At 33.8% G+C, this 21,218-nt stretch overlaps 2 protein-coding genes across 2 annotated transcripts in view; one reads left to right on the top strand and one right to left on the bottom strand.

The window, feature by feature from the left end:
• Positions 1-517: 517 nt before the first annotated feature.
• The window catches only part of LOC132919378 (protein lozenge-like), a 28,518-nt gene continuing 7,817 nt past the window's right edge, over positions 518-21,218 (top strand). The window contains exons 1-2 of the mRNA XM_060980956.1: positions 518-1,596; positions 19,979-20,392. Of these exons, the coding sequence (XP_060836939.1) occupies positions 1,242-1,596; positions 19,979-20,392 (769 nt within the window). The 5' untranslated portion in view covers positions 518-1,241. The remainder of the gene's footprint in view (positions 1,597-19,978; positions 20,393-21,218) is intronic.
• LOC132922914 (uncharacterized) lies at positions 9,548-11,003 on the bottom strand. Its single transcript, XM_060986660.1, has 2 exons — positions 10,568-11,003; positions 9,548-10,137 (listed from the first exon to the last, which is right to left on the bottom strand). Exons 1-2 carry the CDS (start codon positions 10,932-10,934, stop codon positions 9,878-9,880), a joined length of 627 nt encoding a protein of 208 aa, XP_060842643.1. The 5' UTR covers positions 10,935-11,003; the 3' UTR covers positions 9,548-9,877.

Raw genomic sequence — 21,218 nt, forward strand, 5'->3', positions numbered from 1 at the left:
CACACGTCGATCCGACGACGTATTATCGTCTATAGAACCCATCTCAATACGCGTTATCATCATATCATTACATAATGATGTCCGATATATACAAATGTACCTATCACACGATTTCGCGACATGTGTATAGTGTGGACTGCGGTCTGATGTGCAGAGTATACATATTATATTATATTATATGCGATGTACAGCACACGTCGAGTCGCGCGGCATCGGCGGGGCGCGTCAAAACTCGCGCGCGCATGACGTCATGCTCGTCGGCGGTGAACACGACCGTGACGTCAGCGCGCCGTACGCCCGCGGTCCGACGAAAAACACGGCCGCCGCGCGTTTCATTTACGGAGTTGTTGCCTTGGTTTTTCCGCCTACAGACACCATCGGCGGCGGCGGCGGCACCGTTCACCGGTCGCGCCGTATAGGCAACGGCCGGCCGGTCGTTCGGCGGCCACACGCGTGTGTACCTAACCGTCGCGGAGGACCGGCCGTCGCGTAAAAAGTCCTCGGCGCGCACACCCTATCCGGACGGCGACCAGAACGCCAACAGGTGCGGACGCGCGCGCACACATGAAATCTGTACCTACGTAATAACAATATTAATATCGCGCGCGTATTTGTCATCAGACCGCCGCCGCGGTCGTCCGCATGCACGCGCGCAACGCGACCATCTCGCATAATATTATTATCATCTCGTCCGTCGCGTATTCCTGCACGTGTGGACCGCGGTGCCCACCACCGCCGCTGCCGCCGTCGTCGGAACGTACATTATAATAAGTGCATAAGTGTACAAGTGCATAAGTGTGTGTGTGTGTGTGTGTGCGTGCGTGCGTGCGCGCGTGAGTTTCGAATCTTCTTCGTGCGGTATCCCCCACCCGCCGCATTACTGTTCGCCGCTGCAGACGTAAACGCCGGGTCACGCACGCGCTCGCGGTTTTCGTTCGCAACGTCGTTAGGTATTGGTTTTTTTCGAATTTTCGTCGGGTCGGTCGACGAGGTGCGTTCTCGTACGGTCGCGGTACACGAGATATCTCCCCGTACGGTTGTATCGCTATCGACCCGCGACAACAATATACAGGAGTCTTGTGGCGAACATACGTTTCGTGCGGCTGCCGCTCGTTGGAACACTGCAGTACGCGCGGTCTATCCGATATACGGGACGCGGGTACCCGATGGTCGGCGGCGTCGCCGTGCGCAGCTGACGCTGGCCATGGTGGTCACCGCGAGACGGCGAAGTTGCGCGGGCTATGAAAAAGAATGTTGGCGTCGACGGCGGAGGCGAACGCAAGTCGCTGCGGAACAGACGACGTCGGGGGTTGGACGGTGACGGGCAGCCGCCATCTCCGTCGCCGGCGGTCCCGCCGCCGCCGACCGCGGCCACGGCCACGGTCACCAGCGGAGCGTTGCACAGACTTCAGACGGTTGCGGCGGCTGCGGCCGCGTCTTCTTCGTCGGTAGCGGCGGCGGCGGCGCCGGCGGTCGTGGTAGTCGACGGAAGGGATCCGTCGACCACGACCGCAGTCACAGCAGACGATTGGCTGTTCGCCGATTGGTTGGACGGCGGTGGTGGCGGCGGTGGCGGTGGGAGCACAGCCGCAACAGGTACGTACAACCACTATACGCTATAATACGCATTTACGACCATCGTTAACATCCCTCCGAACCCGATCACTCGCACACCCCTCCGTTTATCCCTTCAGCACCCGACCCCGAAAAGCGCGCGCGGTTTTCACGGCGGTTGACGACGATGACGAATGTACTTGATAAAACGATACGCGCGTTACAGTTAAATGTATAAATACGTGTATAATAACGAATGGGAGTCTACCAAAACTTTTAGTACTATTGCAGCTCCATTAAAGTTTATATTTATTTTATGTTTGCACCTTATTAGTTGTTTCGTCTTAGGATCATCTTATGTATTTCGTGAAGATGATCACTTATCATCCACATAAAGCGCAGATTGTTGGGTCTTTGTTTTCCATTAGATGAACTCGAGTTAGGTGAATTTTTTATGCGGTCGAGGACTGTGGTTATGATGGTTAGGGTTTCTACCGTGTATATAGAGTTTTGATTTGTTAATTATATTTAAGTAAAATAGTGTATAAGTAAAATATTGCATATCTAACAGTTTACCATTTATAGTGAATATAAATAATACATTTCTAAAAACCAATGTTAAATTGTCAATTTTTCCATACATTATGATGTTGGAAAATAAACTTCGTGTGATTACGTAACTATAGTAGGTAAGTACATAAAAAATAATCAAGATTTAAAAATATTTAAAAATAATTTTTTTTTAAATATAAAATATAATATAATATTCTCTTATAATAGGAAATTATGTAGAACTATTAAAACACGTTAAGGGCTATTTAAACCATAAAATCCGTTACACTGTCAACTTAAGTCTAAAAGCCAATCGTTATGGGCGGTTATTAGCTCGAGGGACTTTTTATCTCAGACTGTGTATAGTGTGTTCTGATTGATAGAAATTTCCTCATACAGATAACATCGCGTACGCATTACATTATATATATTTTACGTATATTCTTTCCTTCGGGGCTCTTGTATACATAAGTACACCACAGACGTGCGCACGAGCAAAACATAATTATAATTACTGGTATTTATAATTGATTATGGTATCGGTGAGTGTACTTCGATTTGTAAATAGCTCTGAAACCGCTGGCGGGTGTACTCGCTAGTTTGTTTTTTTCCTTCACGTTAACCGGATGAGTCAGCTCTATTGGAAACATATAGTTTTTAAGATTTTACGGATGTCAAAATCGAATACATTTCAAAATAATAAAGAAATAATAACCTTTTTTTAAAAATTGCATATGTTAATCAGACCTTACTTCTTAATTTGTAGGTAAACTATACTTGCACAAAGTCGATCTAAAATATTCTAAATCACCACCACATTAGCTGTATAGATATAGATGTAAATTACGAGTATATCTATAATTAAATACTAATTTATTCTGATCGAAAATAATTTGTCCGTATAAAAAACAGAACTTAATCGATTCATTTTAAATTTCGCACTCATCCTGTTTTATCGGAAAAGTTTCTACTTATACATAGTATATACCTATATTATACGCTATCGATGCAAGTTTAATGCATATATGTATTTTAATGGTGTTAATGTATATAATATACATCATTAGGTATAGGTATAAACTATAAATAATGTATAATAAATTCGATAGTAAAAGTTTGAGATGATTATTTAAAATTCATAATATTGTTAATAGAATATCGATTGCAATTTAAATCATTATTGAAAAATAAAAAAAGAGAAAGTTTGTAACTGGCTAACGTTTTTATTGGGTATTTCGTTAATAACCACACTTGTAAACACAATTTTTATAGGATTTACCGCTTTATTCTCTACGGGGTTAGGTATATTGATGTATTTATTATACGAGTGGAATATACTAAAATGGACACCACAACATGGCTTTACATAAATTTGAATACGTAAGTAAATTATATTTCACCGCCCATTCAAGTGTGCAAGACATTTTTGTTCAAACAAAACAATGAATATACCTACCTAATAATAATTATTGTTCATATTAATATTCGAATTATAAAAATCGGAAAATACTCACATGTAGGTACACAACTATTGAAAATATTTATGAAAATTCTTTTATATTTTTTTCTAAAAATAATATTATAACCAATAGGATGAATGTATTCTAGATGTGAATTCATTATTCTATAATATAGAGAGGAACCCTACAGTTTTTGGAGGCCCTGAGTAAGGTTTTTAAAGTTAGAATAACATGTCGTTTTCGCAAAACGTTCATAAAATAAAAGAAAGAAAAAACAGGTATGGCCGTGTATAGCTTTATATGGAATTGCGATCAGAGAGGGCCAGTAAACCCAAGGTGTCCCGAGTGGGCGACATAATAATAATAATAATAATCGGAGGCGCACTGTAATAATCGGTTTACGTACTCAGTTTAATAGTGTTTCCTAGTGCGGATAGTGGTTAATTAAAAATATAATTTCGATCCGGTTGTTTGAGATACGTTTACCAAAACAATTTTGTCAAGAGAAGAAAACAGCGAGACGATCATTAAAATCTTACTGAAAAGTTCATTTTTTACTAAGAATCTTTTGAAAAAAGTAATACTATCCTACATTGAATGCATCATAATTTAGTCAAAAAATTATTATGAACAGTAATATGCATGTATTAAAATATGAAATTGAAGAGGTAGCAAAAAATATTATCAAAACTATAAACATACGAATAATTGAGTACTACAACAAAAAAAAAAATAAAACAAAAACCATACTATAATGAAATCGCCAAATAATATAGCAGAATAAATATCTATTTAAAACGTAACAATTAAGTACCTAAGCATTAACAATAAAACTATGTGAACGAATTTGTTTAAGTATTCGTATACCTATATAAAGCAAAATTTCGATAATTTATGTATATCTTGGTCAGTAAAAAGTTAATTTTACTAACCAAATTACATAAATTATGTATGTCATATTTAAAAAAAATAATAATAAGCAGTTGAATAGCAATTAAAAATGTAAAGAATATTTTTCTCAGGGTATCTATATGGTAAAATCATAAGACACTACTTATTAGTTAAAAGAAAAGAAAAGTTGATTATTTTACATTATCTACGCTAACATTTATGTAGTCTACACAATTCTGTACTCCGTAACAATAATAAGTACATGGTTATAATAATATTATAGTAGCTATATATTAGTCTTATCATTGTTATTTTAGCAGTGTCAAATGACCATAGGTTAGGCCAGCTAGGGTATTATAATTAGTATACCTATTTAATTTAATGGTAATGAATAATAATTTAATATATATTAAGTATGATACTAAAATATAGGTTAGATAAGTTATATTATGGCGCGTGTATAGGAAAACATGTATAAAGGGGATAAAATGTTTTATCGGTAAAAAATTAGGTACTTAGTTGATACCACAGCATTTATGTAGAATACTTATGAAACAATAATTTAATAAAATATAGTGACCATGTTAAAAATGTATGATTACATGTTGCAATCAACAGGAAGCTATATCAATCGGAATTTTCTATTTAACCGGATTTAAAGTGTATATAAACTATATAAATAAATTAAAATATTGTATTTTATAAGCACACACGATGAGATTAATATACGTTCTTCGTGAGTTCATATAAATTTGAACAACTTATTACTAATCAAGAATAGGAATACAATGATAATATAATTTAATTATATAAATAATATTATATACTATTATTTGGTATAGTTATTATTATATTAAATGGAAGATATATTGATCTAAGAATAATGTTTTGAGCCCATATAATATAAAATTATAAAATACAAGACGCAAAAAATCTTTAATAATTTACACATTGGTCGAGTAATATATGAATCGAATATATTGGATTATGAATGAACCATCTTTGAAACACATGTTACAGGCAGATGATAAAGCAAAAACTAATGATATTCTTATAAATTATTATAGTCACTTTATACATAGAATATAAAAATTAACTTGCCTATTCCTGACACAATGAACTTATTTCTAAGTAGCCGTAATACTATCGTATAAACTGTATTGCCATTATGGCTTAAAATATATGTCAATTACATCCATCTGTAGAGTGTTGTAAACCCAAACTTAAAGTTTAAACCTAAACGACAGAACCAATAAAATAAACAAAAAACTTATAAATTATCAGAACACTAACAATTTTGAAACTATGCTACTCGTAACCAACAGTCACAAACTATACAAATTAAAGTTTTAAATATCCAACCGAAACTCGACGAATCACAAAATAAGTCGTATGAGAGCTGAAACCAAAAATCTACTGAAGAATTTTCCAATTAGAATCATATACTTAAAGATTAAATATTAATAAGAACACCAAATTTATGAAACATTATGTACCTAGATATATATACTTATTTTGTTTAAAATTTTAAATATTTATAACAATTTTTCTAATGGTGTCTCAACTTTATCAATCACATTATATTATTTTAACAAATTTACTTATTGTTAAAAAAAGTTTTTTCTTAATTTTGATTAAAATGTAAAACACGTCTCGGTTATTTAGCACCACAGCATAGATGCCAATGTCGACGCTGCGGCGATCGATATCTATTGTGTTATTATTTATTAATTTATTATTAATATATTCTAATTAAATATTATCCATAGCTAGGTCTATGAAATATTTGAAACGTGTCATTATTATTATTATTACTGCTTAATATTCATATTATTCTGGTCACCCGCGGTGACACACAAAAGTCGACATTTTGAAGCGTAGTGGTTCAAAACTATTAATACGATGACGAGGTACCTTTAGGTATATGACATTCACAATTATTTATTTCGGTTTATACTGACCAATCAATCGATCAGGACTAGCAATAATGCATATTTTACATACCATTATACTCAGACACTGAAAATATTAGAACACGCAGGAACCTCGCCAAAGCCACAAGGACTTAAAAATACAACACCAATCGGAAATGATGTTTTAATATTACCTACGCATTACAAAGGAACCCTATGTTTTTCCTCGTTTTAATAATCGTTTTGATCTTTTGAATTGTTATTTTATTTGTCGTAATTTATAAATGTATGTTGAAACTTGTTACGAAACAATGTAAATTGTTCAATTGGTTTTTCAACTCGCCGAAATACTGAAATCATAATCGAACAGAAATAATATAAATTCCAGTCCCCGACTGTATAGTATTATAATTTACCTATACTCGGAGTGTGTAGAACACTAAAAATATTGTATTACTAGACCGTTGAATTTGTCGTTAAAGCACATAATTTGCTTACGAGAAAAACAATTTAATTAATAAATAATGAATAAAAATACGAGAGAGAAAAAAATACAACTGATTATCGATCCGGACTCCGGAGTGGTCGAAAACGAATGACCCAATGACGTGGTGCTGCTGTTGGTGGTGTTGGTGGTGGTGGTAGTGGCGGCGGTGGTGTGATAATAATACCCTTCGGGACATACCGTTATACGGCATAATATTATAGTCAATGGGCGCCCCACGCACGCCGCCATGAAATACTTTACGTGCCGTTTCGACCGCCGCCACCGCCACCGCTCAGTGAAAATCGGGAGGCGGTCGACCTTTGTTGGCCGTGACCGCGAAAACGGCGGCTGCGGTGTAGGCAAATGCCGATGCCGATGCCGCCGCCGCCACCCGGCAAGGCACGCGCCACGGCACACGTTCGGCGTGACGTCACGGCCCATTCACGAGAAAACGGGGCGCGCGTGCGCACACGGACGACATAATAATACGATATACCTATATAATAATTATGTGAGGACGACGCGCACGGCCGGCGACGATCAAAGACTGCGGGGCCGACGACCGCCGCCGCCTCCGAGGTGGGTGCGCGCGCGGACGATGCTCGACTGTCTGCACGAGGGGTGAATTTCGAGAGCGTGCGCAGACATTTTTGAACGATTTTGAGACGCGTCCGAGGGTGACCTTGCGGCCTAGTATGTGTGTTCGCTTAACCGCGCGAGTCGCCATCATCCATCAAATTTTTTAATTAGGTGAAAATATTTGTTGATTCCGTAATAATAACAATAATAATAATAATAATATTTTTAGTGAATAAGATTTCTATGTGTACACTTCTTACACGCATTGTTTAGTTATTTTCAACGACTTAATCGATATTAAACTGTTATTTAATAATAATATAATAAAAAAACAAAACTATATTAATCGAATGTATATACGTATTATAATATGTATATGTCAAAAAGTTCCCTTTTACTTATCAAATCGTTACTACATATATATATATATATATTTGTAATATCACAATATAACCGCGGTTACAACAAAGAAAGCCATATTTAAATATACGTATTTTAGCCACTGAATGTGCGCGGTATATATATATATATATATATATACTATATGATATATATAGACAACCGCGTCAATCATAAAGCTTGCGGATAATAAAATGCGACGGTGCATATATATATATATTTATACCTATACATAATATATTGTATATTGGTTTAAACTTTAGAGCATCGCAAGAGAATGCTGTGAATTCTCTGCTCGCTAGTCAGAGTACGCGAAAACTACGTCATGTACCTATATAAATATATATATACATACCTATATAATTTTCATCTGCGGTGTACTGATCGCGATAAATCATCCGATGACGTAGGTTTAATTCCTCTTCCCCGCGGTACCGCCGATGTGCTGTCATAAATGCACGTGCGATTTTCACGTGTGCATATGCTTAGGGCAAACAACATCACACAACGAACACAATTTGTGAAATACGTATACATTATATTATTTGCTTTGAATGACATCTGATATAATATATAGATATATGTACTGTTAATTGTAGACAAAATATGTGCGTGAAAAAAATAATAGGTAATATTTTATATACCTAAGACTGTATTATGATATTTTCAAAACAGTTTTCCTCTTAACGAAGGATACCTACGTCATCCATTTATACGATATATAGTGTACGCGCATTTGTCCTCTTTTGTATAGCACTTTTATAATTTATTCATTTATTTTCTTTTATAATATGGTTTTTATTAAAATAGTTTATACAAAATAATATTTACTATTTTATCATCTTATTCAATATTAAAACGGTCCGTTATCCTGAGTTATACGTATAATATAATATGTAAACTGTTTATAATCCATTAAGTATTAACAGAAATTATGACGTATTTTGTACGACTTAGAATTTCCACCTAATTTTATACTTTAAGTAAAAATCAAATATAAAAATGTCATTTCCTATATACTTAACTATATATAGACCTAAATATAAAAGTTATATGTAATGATTATATTTACTTATATAATTATTCAGTTTTAATTTGTTTCTGTACATCAATTTGTCTTAACAAAATTTTCAATTGTTATAAATACTTGAATATACTAACTCAAATATATTATTATACAATATGTTTTAATATAACAATATATTATTGCATGTTTTTAAACATAATAAATTATACGATTTATATACTTTAAAAGAAATTGATATTTTTAATAAAATCATTAAAGTTATGTGTAATTCTTACATATACCTAGTTAATAATATGAGCTTTGGTAATAGTACTCCATTTATCTCTATAGTCTCTGCAACTAAGACATACCTTAACTTTTTTAATTGCATAATATAGTTATTTGTAAACTCATTTTCTTTACTTTAGACCACCTACATTTGACAAAGTTCACTCTTTTTAAATATTAAAAAAAATATATCAACTGAATTTCATTTGAAATAAAAAAAATTATTATTTGTTAGTTAATTAGCTTTTTTTCCTTTTTATACAAGTTAATTTTTTTTCATGGATTGGATTTTTTTTCCCCTTTGTAGATGTAACATTTGCTTTCTTGAGTTATGTAAAATAATGAAAACTTAATAAAAAAAAATTGATTTTAATATTTTTTGTTTCTTATATTTTTTTTTTTTTATTTTTATTTAGAACTTTCAGCTACAGCTATTATAGTTCGACAATTACAGTATACAATTAAATTAATAATATTAAACATGATAATAATAAATCTGATTAATACAAATAATGATAGACGGTAGAAAATGATTTCGTATCCAATTAAGATTAAGTAACATAATCACAGAATATTTAATAACAACAGTTTAGATATTTATGATTTCGCGAAGTTTGCAATTAAGGAGATAAGGTATTCTTAGAAAGTAATGTGTTTAATAGAGAGGATAAAAGAGAAATCAATGGAGTAAAGAGGGAATTAAGTTGCGTAATAAATTGGGATATAATATTGGAAATAGGTTCAGAGTTTAAATTATTTGAATTGCCCACAGTTGCTTCTGCATAAGTCCTAGGTACTCCTTTGCGTCGGGTGTGAATGGACGGGGGCTTATCTGAGACTGGCAAGACTCTTGTGAGCACTTTAGTGCGTTTTTTGATAACGGATTGATAAACACGGCATCCTTTGTAGTTGGCCGTGTGGACCTCAGAACAGAGCGCGCATTTGGCTGGACTAGCTCGATCCTTGATACAGTCCTCGGAGCGATGGTCTCCACCGCATTTGACGCATCTAGATTCATGTTGACAGTAGTTATCGGTATGGCCAAAGGCTTGACAATTGTGGCACTGTGGTGGACCACGACGGGACAAATGAGGTTTCTCGATTATAACTTTGGTATTAAGTAGCGAAGTAATATTAAAGATATCATTGTTGTTATTCTGACGATTTAAATCAACAAAAAATAATGGGAGACCGCATTTATTTTTATTTTTGACATTAATGACTTGTTTCACCGAATGTCCTTCCTCCGACAAAGCCAGAGAAATTTCCGAACACAGTGTGGAATGGTGGAGATTTCGTATTGCGACTCTGAATGAGCGATTAACGTGAGCTTGAAAGGTATGGAAACTAGAATCAGTATCCTTGAGATGAGTCAAAATAGTATTGTAGTTATATACACCCCTGGGATAAACGATTAGGTATGATTTAGTGGACTTACAGGTAAATGCGTTAGGACCAGTTATCTTTGTTAGTACATTTGTGAAAGCGGAGAAATTTGAGATGTTGGAGATGTAAAACGGTGGAGCCCGTGGCGTGACGTCTTGTACATCGAGCGTTGGCTGCTCGATACTTTGATTTGCAGGACCCGGTTTTTCGTTACAAGCTGATGCACTGTTGGTGGATGTGATAAATACGGTGTCACTAGAATCCTCGGAGTACAGAGCAGCAAACCGATTAGGTGTAACGAATATTTTTGGTTTTTTATCGGCAACTTTTGGAGAAATTGACGAATTAGAAAGATTACGTTTGTTAGGCATAGACGTTTGGAGTGGACCGCCACCGGTGTCGTGGACTTTGTCTGCCATATTATCGGACGGCAAACGCGATAACGGAACTCATAAGCAACTACGTGCGTGCACATTGAGCGTTATAGCCGGACTGTTGTTTCTTATATATCATTTAATAAGTTTAAAAAAACTGATAAATTTGCTAGTCTTTTGCTTTATTAATAAACTTAAAAAAGTATAGAAATATTACTAATAATGTATTAATTTTTTTAATAATAATAAACTTAAGTTTATAAATAATTTGTATAGTTATAAATAATCTTCAAAAAGTTCTAATTTAAATTTTAAAAAAATATATAAAAATATAGTTAATACTTAATAGTAAATAAATAATTCACGAATATAGATGATAAATACCGTTATTAACAAATAACTATATAAACGTATATTATAGCTGCAGTTTAAAATATTTGTTCAATTTAAAATACTATGGTAAATAATATATTATTATACATAAACAGGTACATTAATGCTTGTATGTATATATAATGAATACCATATAATGAATAATATAGGTATATATAAACTAAAATTGTATTATATAGGTCCTATATAATACAATTTTAGTTTATAGAATAAGCAAACCTAAAACTACGGTATAAACATCCATGGGCTATAATATCTTCTGAGGGTGCAAAACAGGCTAGGTCAAATAATCATATTATTATTATTGTTAACTTTCGACTACGAATAAGTTAGAGGAGTCAAATAAACAGTATTTAATATTTATATATTTTATTTTATCGATGTCGGTGAATATCGTGAATATGTCGGTTTTGGTCGTTTTTATTATTCCCGCAGAGGTCTGGCGTGGATGATCGTCGAGTGCTTATACTTATATACAGCAGCAGTATTATATATATATATATATGCGTCATATATATCATATTCTTGGACGTGGTGAGAAATGGCCGAACAGACGCCTTTAACAATGGTTCGAAAGAAAATTTACCTCGAACAATAAAACACATATTATACAAAACAAACGCTTAGTCTATCCTCGGACGTCCATCGTATGGAGTATAGACGACAATATTGCTGCGCCGAGTATCGCGTTTAAGCAGCAGCTCCTATAAAGTAAAGCCGATTGTCTGGTGCGATAATAAGGTATAGGTACATATATATACACACGCGCGCGCCAACACACACGCAGTGGTGGCCAAACGCGAAGAGTTATTATCATTTTCGCGCAGTAACCCGCCGGTGCCTGTTTTGCACGTGCAGTATTATATCCTTATATATATATATATACATTATTATAGTACACAAATACATACAGATATACAGTCATCGTATTTACTGCGCGCTGTATGTATATACTTTGGAACAGTAGAAAGATTTAGGAGTGATATCTGATGGGAAGAAGGGTTGGTCTGAAGAAAAAGAGAAACCGGGAGGCGAAGAGTTGTCAATGAGTGAGTGAGAGAGTGTGTGACAGAGAAATCGGGGGGGGGGGGGTCAAAAAGAATTTCTATATCTTACAATTTTGCACGGCAGAATATATAATATAAGACACCCGATAAAATCCATTATATTTTATTACTCACCGATGCGTATTATTATTATATTATGCGAGCTGAGAGACTAAGACAACAAAATGAAAAGATGAAAAAATAAAAAGGTACATTTCGTATCGAGGTGGCTCATCGTATATATATATATATATAAACGATTTATATGGCACATTGGCTTATGTGTATATATATAAATTTATTGTGATTGTGTATAATGCGCGTGTGTGTCATGACACAGTGTAATTCGTATTCAACTGCCACCATTTAGATTTCATGTAATATTCACATAGGATTATGTAGTATAGCACATACAGTACACACGCATGCAAAGGAAAAATGTAGTTATTTTAATGTAATTCCGAGTTATGAAAGAATATCAGAAAGAATAAACGATTTCTTACATAAAACTTTCAGTCATTATTACGTTATTACATATTATATTATCGTGTATATAAAATACTATTACTATTATCATTGTAAACGCTTTAATGCGTATTATGAGTGCATGGTTTTCACTCCTTTCGACAACTATGCAGTAGAATAAAAATATATAATACAATCTTTCGTGGTAATTAAAGAAAATATATTTTATCTATTTAAAATAAAATAATAATCAGGAAAAAAATCATACGATTAAAATCTAACAAACCTTATATTATATATAGTGCTACTCAACGCACCCAAACCAAATTAAAAAAAAAAAAAAAGTATAATAAAAAGTATATATTTTCAAGAATCCATGCGTATATTATTACTATTATAATATAGTCAGTATATTTCTATTGGTTTCCCTTCTATAAGGTTCATTAAAAGATTTTTCAGGGTTTCTTTATATTTGTTTTCGATTGATTGAAATTTGAAACATGTTTACTTATACGTTATATTGCGTTATACGCAAAAGCTTCGTAAACAATTGGAGTAGATTTTAAGAAAAAAAAATCTTGATACCAAAATTAAAACAGAAGACGTCAATGTACAAGCAGAGATGAGAGATTCTTGTATATTTTTAGAGATTTGCGTCATTATATATTTTTCATTACACAAGATTATCACAATAATAACGAAAAACATTCGCTATAGATTCTTTAAAATTTTTTTTAAAAATTGTATAAACTTTATAAAACATAAATAAACATCACAATAATAGTGTTATGTAAATCATAAGATAATTCGTTCAAATAGCTATAGTTAAAACAACGACATCAAAGGATAATGATGTTTAATTACTTCTTAAGACGTCTTAACCATTCACGCAGATAGATATTTATATGATACAGTATAACTTTGAAGAATTGTATCAAAAATAAAATATATTATTAATTGTAAAATAAAAATGAAAAATATTTCAAAGCGCAGATACATAATATATATTGTGTATGATAAATTTGAATATATGAATTATGATATACTGTAAATTACGTTTAATATTATGTTATAGTATTTTATACTCATAGCCGATAAGAATGAAAAAAGATCTCGTGTGTGCACATATTGTTGTGTCACGTGTGCAGTACCTACCACTCTACAATTACTGAATTCGGTAGAATACAAAATAGCCAAAATAATGCTGTACTTAGGTATAATATTCGTTTAATCTCTAAACAAATGTATATAATATACAATAAGCTAGTACATATTAGTGAAATCGTGTGCGAAATACTCAAATCCCATAAATAAACACAATATTATTGATAGGACTAAATACATCATATTGAAGATAGGTGTCTACCTGAAATTATAATCTTGTAATACATAAATGGGAGAATATACAATATTGAATAGACGAAAAAAGTTAAAATGTGAATCACCGAAGCGCTAAACGAAAAAAATATAACTGCGATATATTTTTTTTTATTATTTGTTCACACAGCTAACACGACTTAGTCACGTACTCAAAATAACCGATCCGGGCTGTTAGCCAGCTTAATTTTAGAAGACCATATTCCGTGGGCCGTCCGAATTCCACAATACACTATCGCGCGTATGTTACGATGATAATATGTATTATATATACAAACACGACACACGCACAAACACAAATATATGTGCAATGTGCGTAGCGTAAAACTTCGGGGGCGAGAAAAAAAAACACACGATCACAATAATAATATTATGTAGGTCGCATTATACACATATGTGTGGTCGTGTTGTTGTATTGGCAGAGTGACCGATATATCGGTATTGTACTGACCTACAAATATATCCGTTATAACGAGCGCGCGTTCCGATCTCACCTCCACCATCGTGTGTGTATATATATATATATATTTATAATAATAATAATATACAATTTCAATATAATAACATATATTACTGCAGAACAGAACACAAACGATAATATAATAGTAGGACGTATACATACATATAGGATATGTTCCTCGGACAACGGTTATGGGATGCGTCGGGAAATCGGGGAAAGGCATAATAATATATTGTACATAGGTACAACGAAAATAATATTAATTATTATTAATACTATGGTATTTGTAGGAGTTAGTATATGAACTATAATAATGGCATTAGCTTTATTTATTACACCTGTATGAATATAGGTATTGCGTTTGTCAGAAACGTTTACAAAACGTATATACTATATATGAATATAGGTATATTTTGCGTATTAAACATCATATATATGATGTACGTATAATATTATAATATCGTCTACGCAATGGTTATACAATTTTACTTCTTGATTTTGCCACGTATATAGTAATTGTGTAAAACACACCTCGTGGATTAATACAAAAAGTAAGTAGAACCTAGTATAATATATTAAATTATATATATAGTATATCCCTACCATCTAATATTGTTTGGAAAAGCGCATTGAAAATAAATCAAATCAATATACTTAATTATAATATTAGGTTTAAAATTGTTCATTATAAAATACATCACATTCCATTTTTAGTGAGAAAATGTACCTATCATAACAACCGCCAACAGATATAACTTGTTATTATTTTAATATTTTATAGTAAGATAAAACGATTTTCTATCAATATAAATACGATAATATTATGATTCGTGATATAGGTGCCACATTCCGTCAATCATACGTTGTATTTATCGTCTAACGTTAAATATTAATACATAGATAATGTATAACAGATAATATAAATATAAATATATATTCTAAAACTCTAAATCCTAACTGATTTATATTAAATATTAAAACAATACGTCATGTTCCAGTAGAAGTTTCATCGACTCATTTCATATACCTATACCTATTAACACATATTAAGAATTCAAGAAATGAATTGTCATTTAGACATTTTAATGAATTCACTTGATAATTAATTGAATTTTCTTTCCGAATAGATAGAAGATATAAGTTTAATGAAATATGCAATAGTTCTCAGAACAATAACTATACTTGTTAATCAAATCACTCGAAAGATGCTATATGTATTATAACAACACAATATACAACATCACGTATAGAAATTATTCCGCATTGATGAAAATTAATTTTCATCGTGGTTTAACTAACTTCATTGCTCTGTGATATACAGTAAAATGTAAAATGTTAAATGTTGTAGTAGAATGTTGCTTTTGATTTTATTGATTTAGTTAGGAAACAATTTAGGTAAAATTTTAATATATAGGTATGACTGGTATGAGTGGTATGAGTTATTTGTAAATTGTAGAGCCACTAAATATGTATGTAGGTATTATACGAATTTGCTTTAACTCCCGTTTACCACTATTATTAGGGAAATAATTTATTAGTTTTTCGATGTAAGTACTTAAATACATGGATAATACAATAATATCAAATTCAAAAACGAAAAATATAAAATATTTAATGTTTTAGACTTTAGGTAGGAAAATCTAAATCTTATAGATTGTATAAAATCTATTATGATAATATAATATTATAGGCGTGTGTTATTTATTTTACAAAATTACTTCATGTTTCACTGAAATATAATAAAATAAACTTATGGTTCTATTTATTTCATAATTCGATGCCAAAATAGAATGTTTTTTAGATCCTATTTTTTCTTAAGTATGTTATTCTATAAAAAAATATTTTTATTTTATTTTTCAAGACATCACATACTTAGTTTTAATTGTGTCTTGTAATGATGAGATTTCTTTGAAATGACACCGGAAACCCACATCGTTTATTTTTGACAATATAAATAACCTACGAGTAACCAGCAGTATCTACGTCATTGATGGAACACTGGAACATCCGCCTGTATAAAGTTGAAAATAAAAAATTCAAATACATATATTATTTATTACCACGGTTTGAACAAAGTTTTCAAGAGTTGTTTTAATCAATATTATACTCATAATTATACGTACTAAATAAAGATTTTTCGTGCTTTTTTTGATAGAAAGTTGTCTTTGCTAAAAATAAAATGTTAATATAGTTATGAATAAAAATAATTCATTAGTTTTTGGCCATAACATAATGAGTGCATAGTCGTATAATTTTCATAATAATAATTTTTTTAATTTTATTAATTACAATTTATAATTAAAATATGTAACATCTAGTATACAATAAAAAGCAAAATAACATTATCCTATATCCATTATTGAAAAAAAATATTTAAATTACAATTTAGTAATAAAATTAAATTCTTTGGCTCAAATGTAATATTATATGAATTAATTAATTAACATAATTCTATCGCGGCCATTCATAAATACCCATTATAACTATCAATATTCAATACTATCAAATCAATATATTTTAATCATAGTACTATACACATATAATATAATATAGGTACAAATTAAATGTTCAAAAGTATATGAATTAGTTATTAGTTATAAGCATTATATTAACCGTACTTATTGAATTCTATCTATGTAAAGAAGCATAATATTAGGTATGCATACAACTATACATATAGCCATACATGATTGGTAGACATAAGTATATATTTAGGTATTAAACCTTTTTATATTAATAAATTATTCGATGGGTTAAGCCTTAAACGTCGAGTACATTAGTCTTTTTACCTAGTAAGTCCCTGAAACTCGCTTGATACCTACTCATTAGTGCCCGATAAAAATTATGAATTAAAAACAAAAGGTTATATTATTATTATTGTTATCAATAGCCTTCAAATTTTCACTAAAATAATCAGAGAATCATAAACATTAAGAATCGTATTTATTGTATCTCTTATACTTTTTATTTTGTATAATATATTATTATATATATATTACAATTACATTTAATTTTTTAACTTTCGTTGTTATACATATACTCAACTCAAGTATAATATTTAAATTGATATAATCTTTGAACACACAATAATAGTATGCTTTTAAAAAATAGTAAGTTTCAACTAACAGAAAATCCCAACACACATTTTCAGAATCATTATATATACCTATTTGTTTTGACGCCAACATATTTACATAAGATTATTTTTTAATCGCTACCAACAATAACAACTGTAACATCACTTATAATTTTTTGTTTTTATAATTAATCCAGAACTCCGTCTCATTAGGTGGGGTTTACATTATTATTATTGTTATAAATAGGAACCCTGAAATATTACTGTTTTAGAAAAATCGGGTTCGTCCCGATTGATGCTATATACATTTTACAAACTTAACATAGGTAGTATCTATATATAGACGCATATTGTTGTATAGGTGTATGTATAGTTACTGTTGTATTAAACATGGGTATACCTATAGTCATAATATATATTTATTATATAAGTACCTAGTCATTCGTTGAGGATTATTCGATTCGGAAGTGCCTATATACCTATATGCTCGTGTATTGCAACGCGTAGAGTCTAAATTATACATTACATAATAATATGCGCAAATATAAAAATATAAAAAAATAAATCACAACGACAAAATAGAATATAAAAATGTAAACCGGAGATCAGATGCGTATAATAATAATAATAAAACACGCAGCGTTCGTAAGAAAATACACCCAGTGGACTGTATCGTGCGGTGAATGGTGATATATTATTATTATTATTATTATTATAGGTACATCGTGTGACATTATTATAATATATTATAATACGTATATATAAGACGTCACACGATGAGAAATAAAACGATTTTTGAAACTGTGCGCACGCGATCGACGGCGGCGGCGGCTAGAGAAATAAAACGACACACTTCTCTACCTACTTATAATAATAATATAATACCTAATAAATACGATGTAATATATTATTATTATTATTATTATTTTGTATTATAACGAGTGAAATCCAAAACGGCGTTATAATATCGTACGGCGCGGTAGGGACGCCGACTTCGCGTCGTCGTCGTCGTCGGAGGGTTTCGCTCGGCAGCTCGACTTCTCGCGTGCGGAGGGAGGGGGACAGGGGGTCGGATGGGGCGCGACGACCGTGGCGGCGGTGGGGAGGCATCGCGAAATCCTCGCCTTCCCCACCCCCACCGCCGGCGAGACACCATCGCCACCGCGCCATCTCCGCGGTAGTGGCGGTGGCGGCGGCCAGTGCGCGTACGGCAGGTCGTCTGCGGCGAGTGACGTCACGCCGACGTCACCGTTACGGGCGCGCTGCCATTGGTCCGGCTCGCCGCCGTCCGCCCGGCCTCCTCCGCACCGCCACCGCCTGGCGCTCGTTGCCATATATGGGACAGAGACGGGCTTCATTCATAAAACCGACGCTTATACGTCGCCCCGCGCCGCGGTGTGGGCAGTGCGCTCGTTCTCAGTGTGTACGGCCGCCGCGTATCCCGACACACGCGCCGCGCGCGCCTTCAGTTCAACAAGTCGACCGGCGCCAGCATCACGTGCGTGTGCGTGACCGTGTGCGTGTGCGTTTTTACGTTTGTTAGTGTGTGTGTGCAAGTGCAGCGGCCCCAGTCATGTGCGTTGCCGCAGTACCATCGCAGTAACGAACGATACGCGCGTCCTATTTACCGTCGTCGTCGCCGAGTGCGCGCGCCCCCCCGTTTATAATATTATTGTATAAAATAAATTATAATAATATTGTTGTTGTCGACGCCTACCCGCCCGTCACATACGCATTTCTGAGATTGACATCGTAACGCGAGTTCAGAAAATAACGAATTTTTTGGTTTTTCGCCTAAACCGGAGGAACGCCTGCAGCGAATCTCTCTCTCCACACAGTTTGTACATTATAAATATTTTATCACGATAAAATTACAAGACGCGTTAAGCGTACGGCCTGAAGCGTTGATCCGCTCGCCGTCGGTAATCGTCTGGACGAACGATTACTAAAATAAGTTTATTCGCTCGTCGCCGTTTTTGTCACCGGACGCGCCAACCCCCCAGCTCAGGCCTGGCACTGTCCAGGTGCGTGATCCGCGTGCCCCTGGCCCCCAGCTCGTGGTCGCCGCCGCCGGACGATTGGTACCCGTTCCACGACATCGAGCTGGTCGAATCGCCGGAATCGCCACCACCGTGCCCAATAATTGATCCAAAAGACCGCGCTCCCGTTGCCGATCGTACCGCGAACGACAACCACATCACCACTACCAACAACAATAACAGCACCGGCACTGTTAATAATAATTGTGATCGGCGTGACGCTTGTGCCGTAGGTGTCCCGGAGCAGCACCAGCACCAGCAGCACCAACAACAGCCCGAAGCCGATATGATCATGGAGTGCGGTGCCCTCGAGCCCGGCGTCGGGCCGCTCCATCATGCGCATCATCACCATCACCATCACCACCATCACCACCCGTACTTGTTGGCCGAGTCCGCGGCCGCCGTCACCACGGCCACCACGGCCGCTGGACACTTTAACGTGCTCAGCTTCGAAACGTACAAAGGCGGCGTGACCACCGGCACCGGTGGACACGTGGGCAACGGCGGACACGGCACCGGCAACTCGGCGTGCCACAGTCCGGCACAGGGAAACGCCGGCACCGATCTCAACACGCCCGTCACAACGAGCGCCGAAGTACCTTCGTTTTTCGGCCCGTCCACAGTCGTAGAACCGCCACTCATAACAGGTACACATCTTGACTAGCAATACTAACTCAACTCGCATATTTTATTGTTTAATTAACTATAAATATGTAGGATTAGTAGATGTATAGTAATAAGGCCCTCGCATTTACACGATTTATAAATGTTTATTAAAAATTACAAACCGAATAGTATAGGTAGTTAACTTATACTTCTCCGGAATTATTTTAAACGCCGAGAATAAAACTATAAGTATTATCTTGGAGTGAAAATATCTTACAACAAAACAAAACTTTCTCACACTATATATCATTTTAATACATATATACATATTATATATAGGTATAATATAGATGGGTTTAACGACAAAATAATTAACTGTATACTCATATATGAAATAGGTAAAAAGTAATATTATAAGTAATAATTTTATTCAAGTACGCCCAAGAAATTTTTGTCTACAGATAAACATAATTTAAGTTGTAAATAAAATTTCAAAATGTTTGCTATAAATTTTAAAATAAGAATATATTTTAGTAAAATGTGAAAATGTTTTAGATGAAATGTTGATTAGGTACAAAAATTAGGGATAAGTGAATATATCTATACTTCAATCGATATAATACCCTGCAATTATGTATTTATATGCACCTATAAGCCTTATTTCCAATAAAAATTATTCTAAGTAAGTACTATCATAAGTACATATCATATAAAATAAGGCGAGTCTATAGGTAAATAAAAATAAAAGTACCTACTTACAAAATGTCATTAATTAATTATTATTTTATATCAGAAATTTTGCATAATCTATTTTCGTGTAACTTACAATATAACGTGTATAGTATAGTTATCCCACCTTGGTTTTAA

This window comes from Rhopalosiphum padi, chromosome 2, assembly GCF_020882245.1.
Source record: "Rhopalosiphum padi isolate XX-2018 chromosome 2, ASM2088224v1, whole genome shotgun sequence".
NCBI lineage: Eukaryota > Metazoa > Arthropoda > Insecta > Hemiptera > Aphididae > Rhopalosiphum > Rhopalosiphum padi.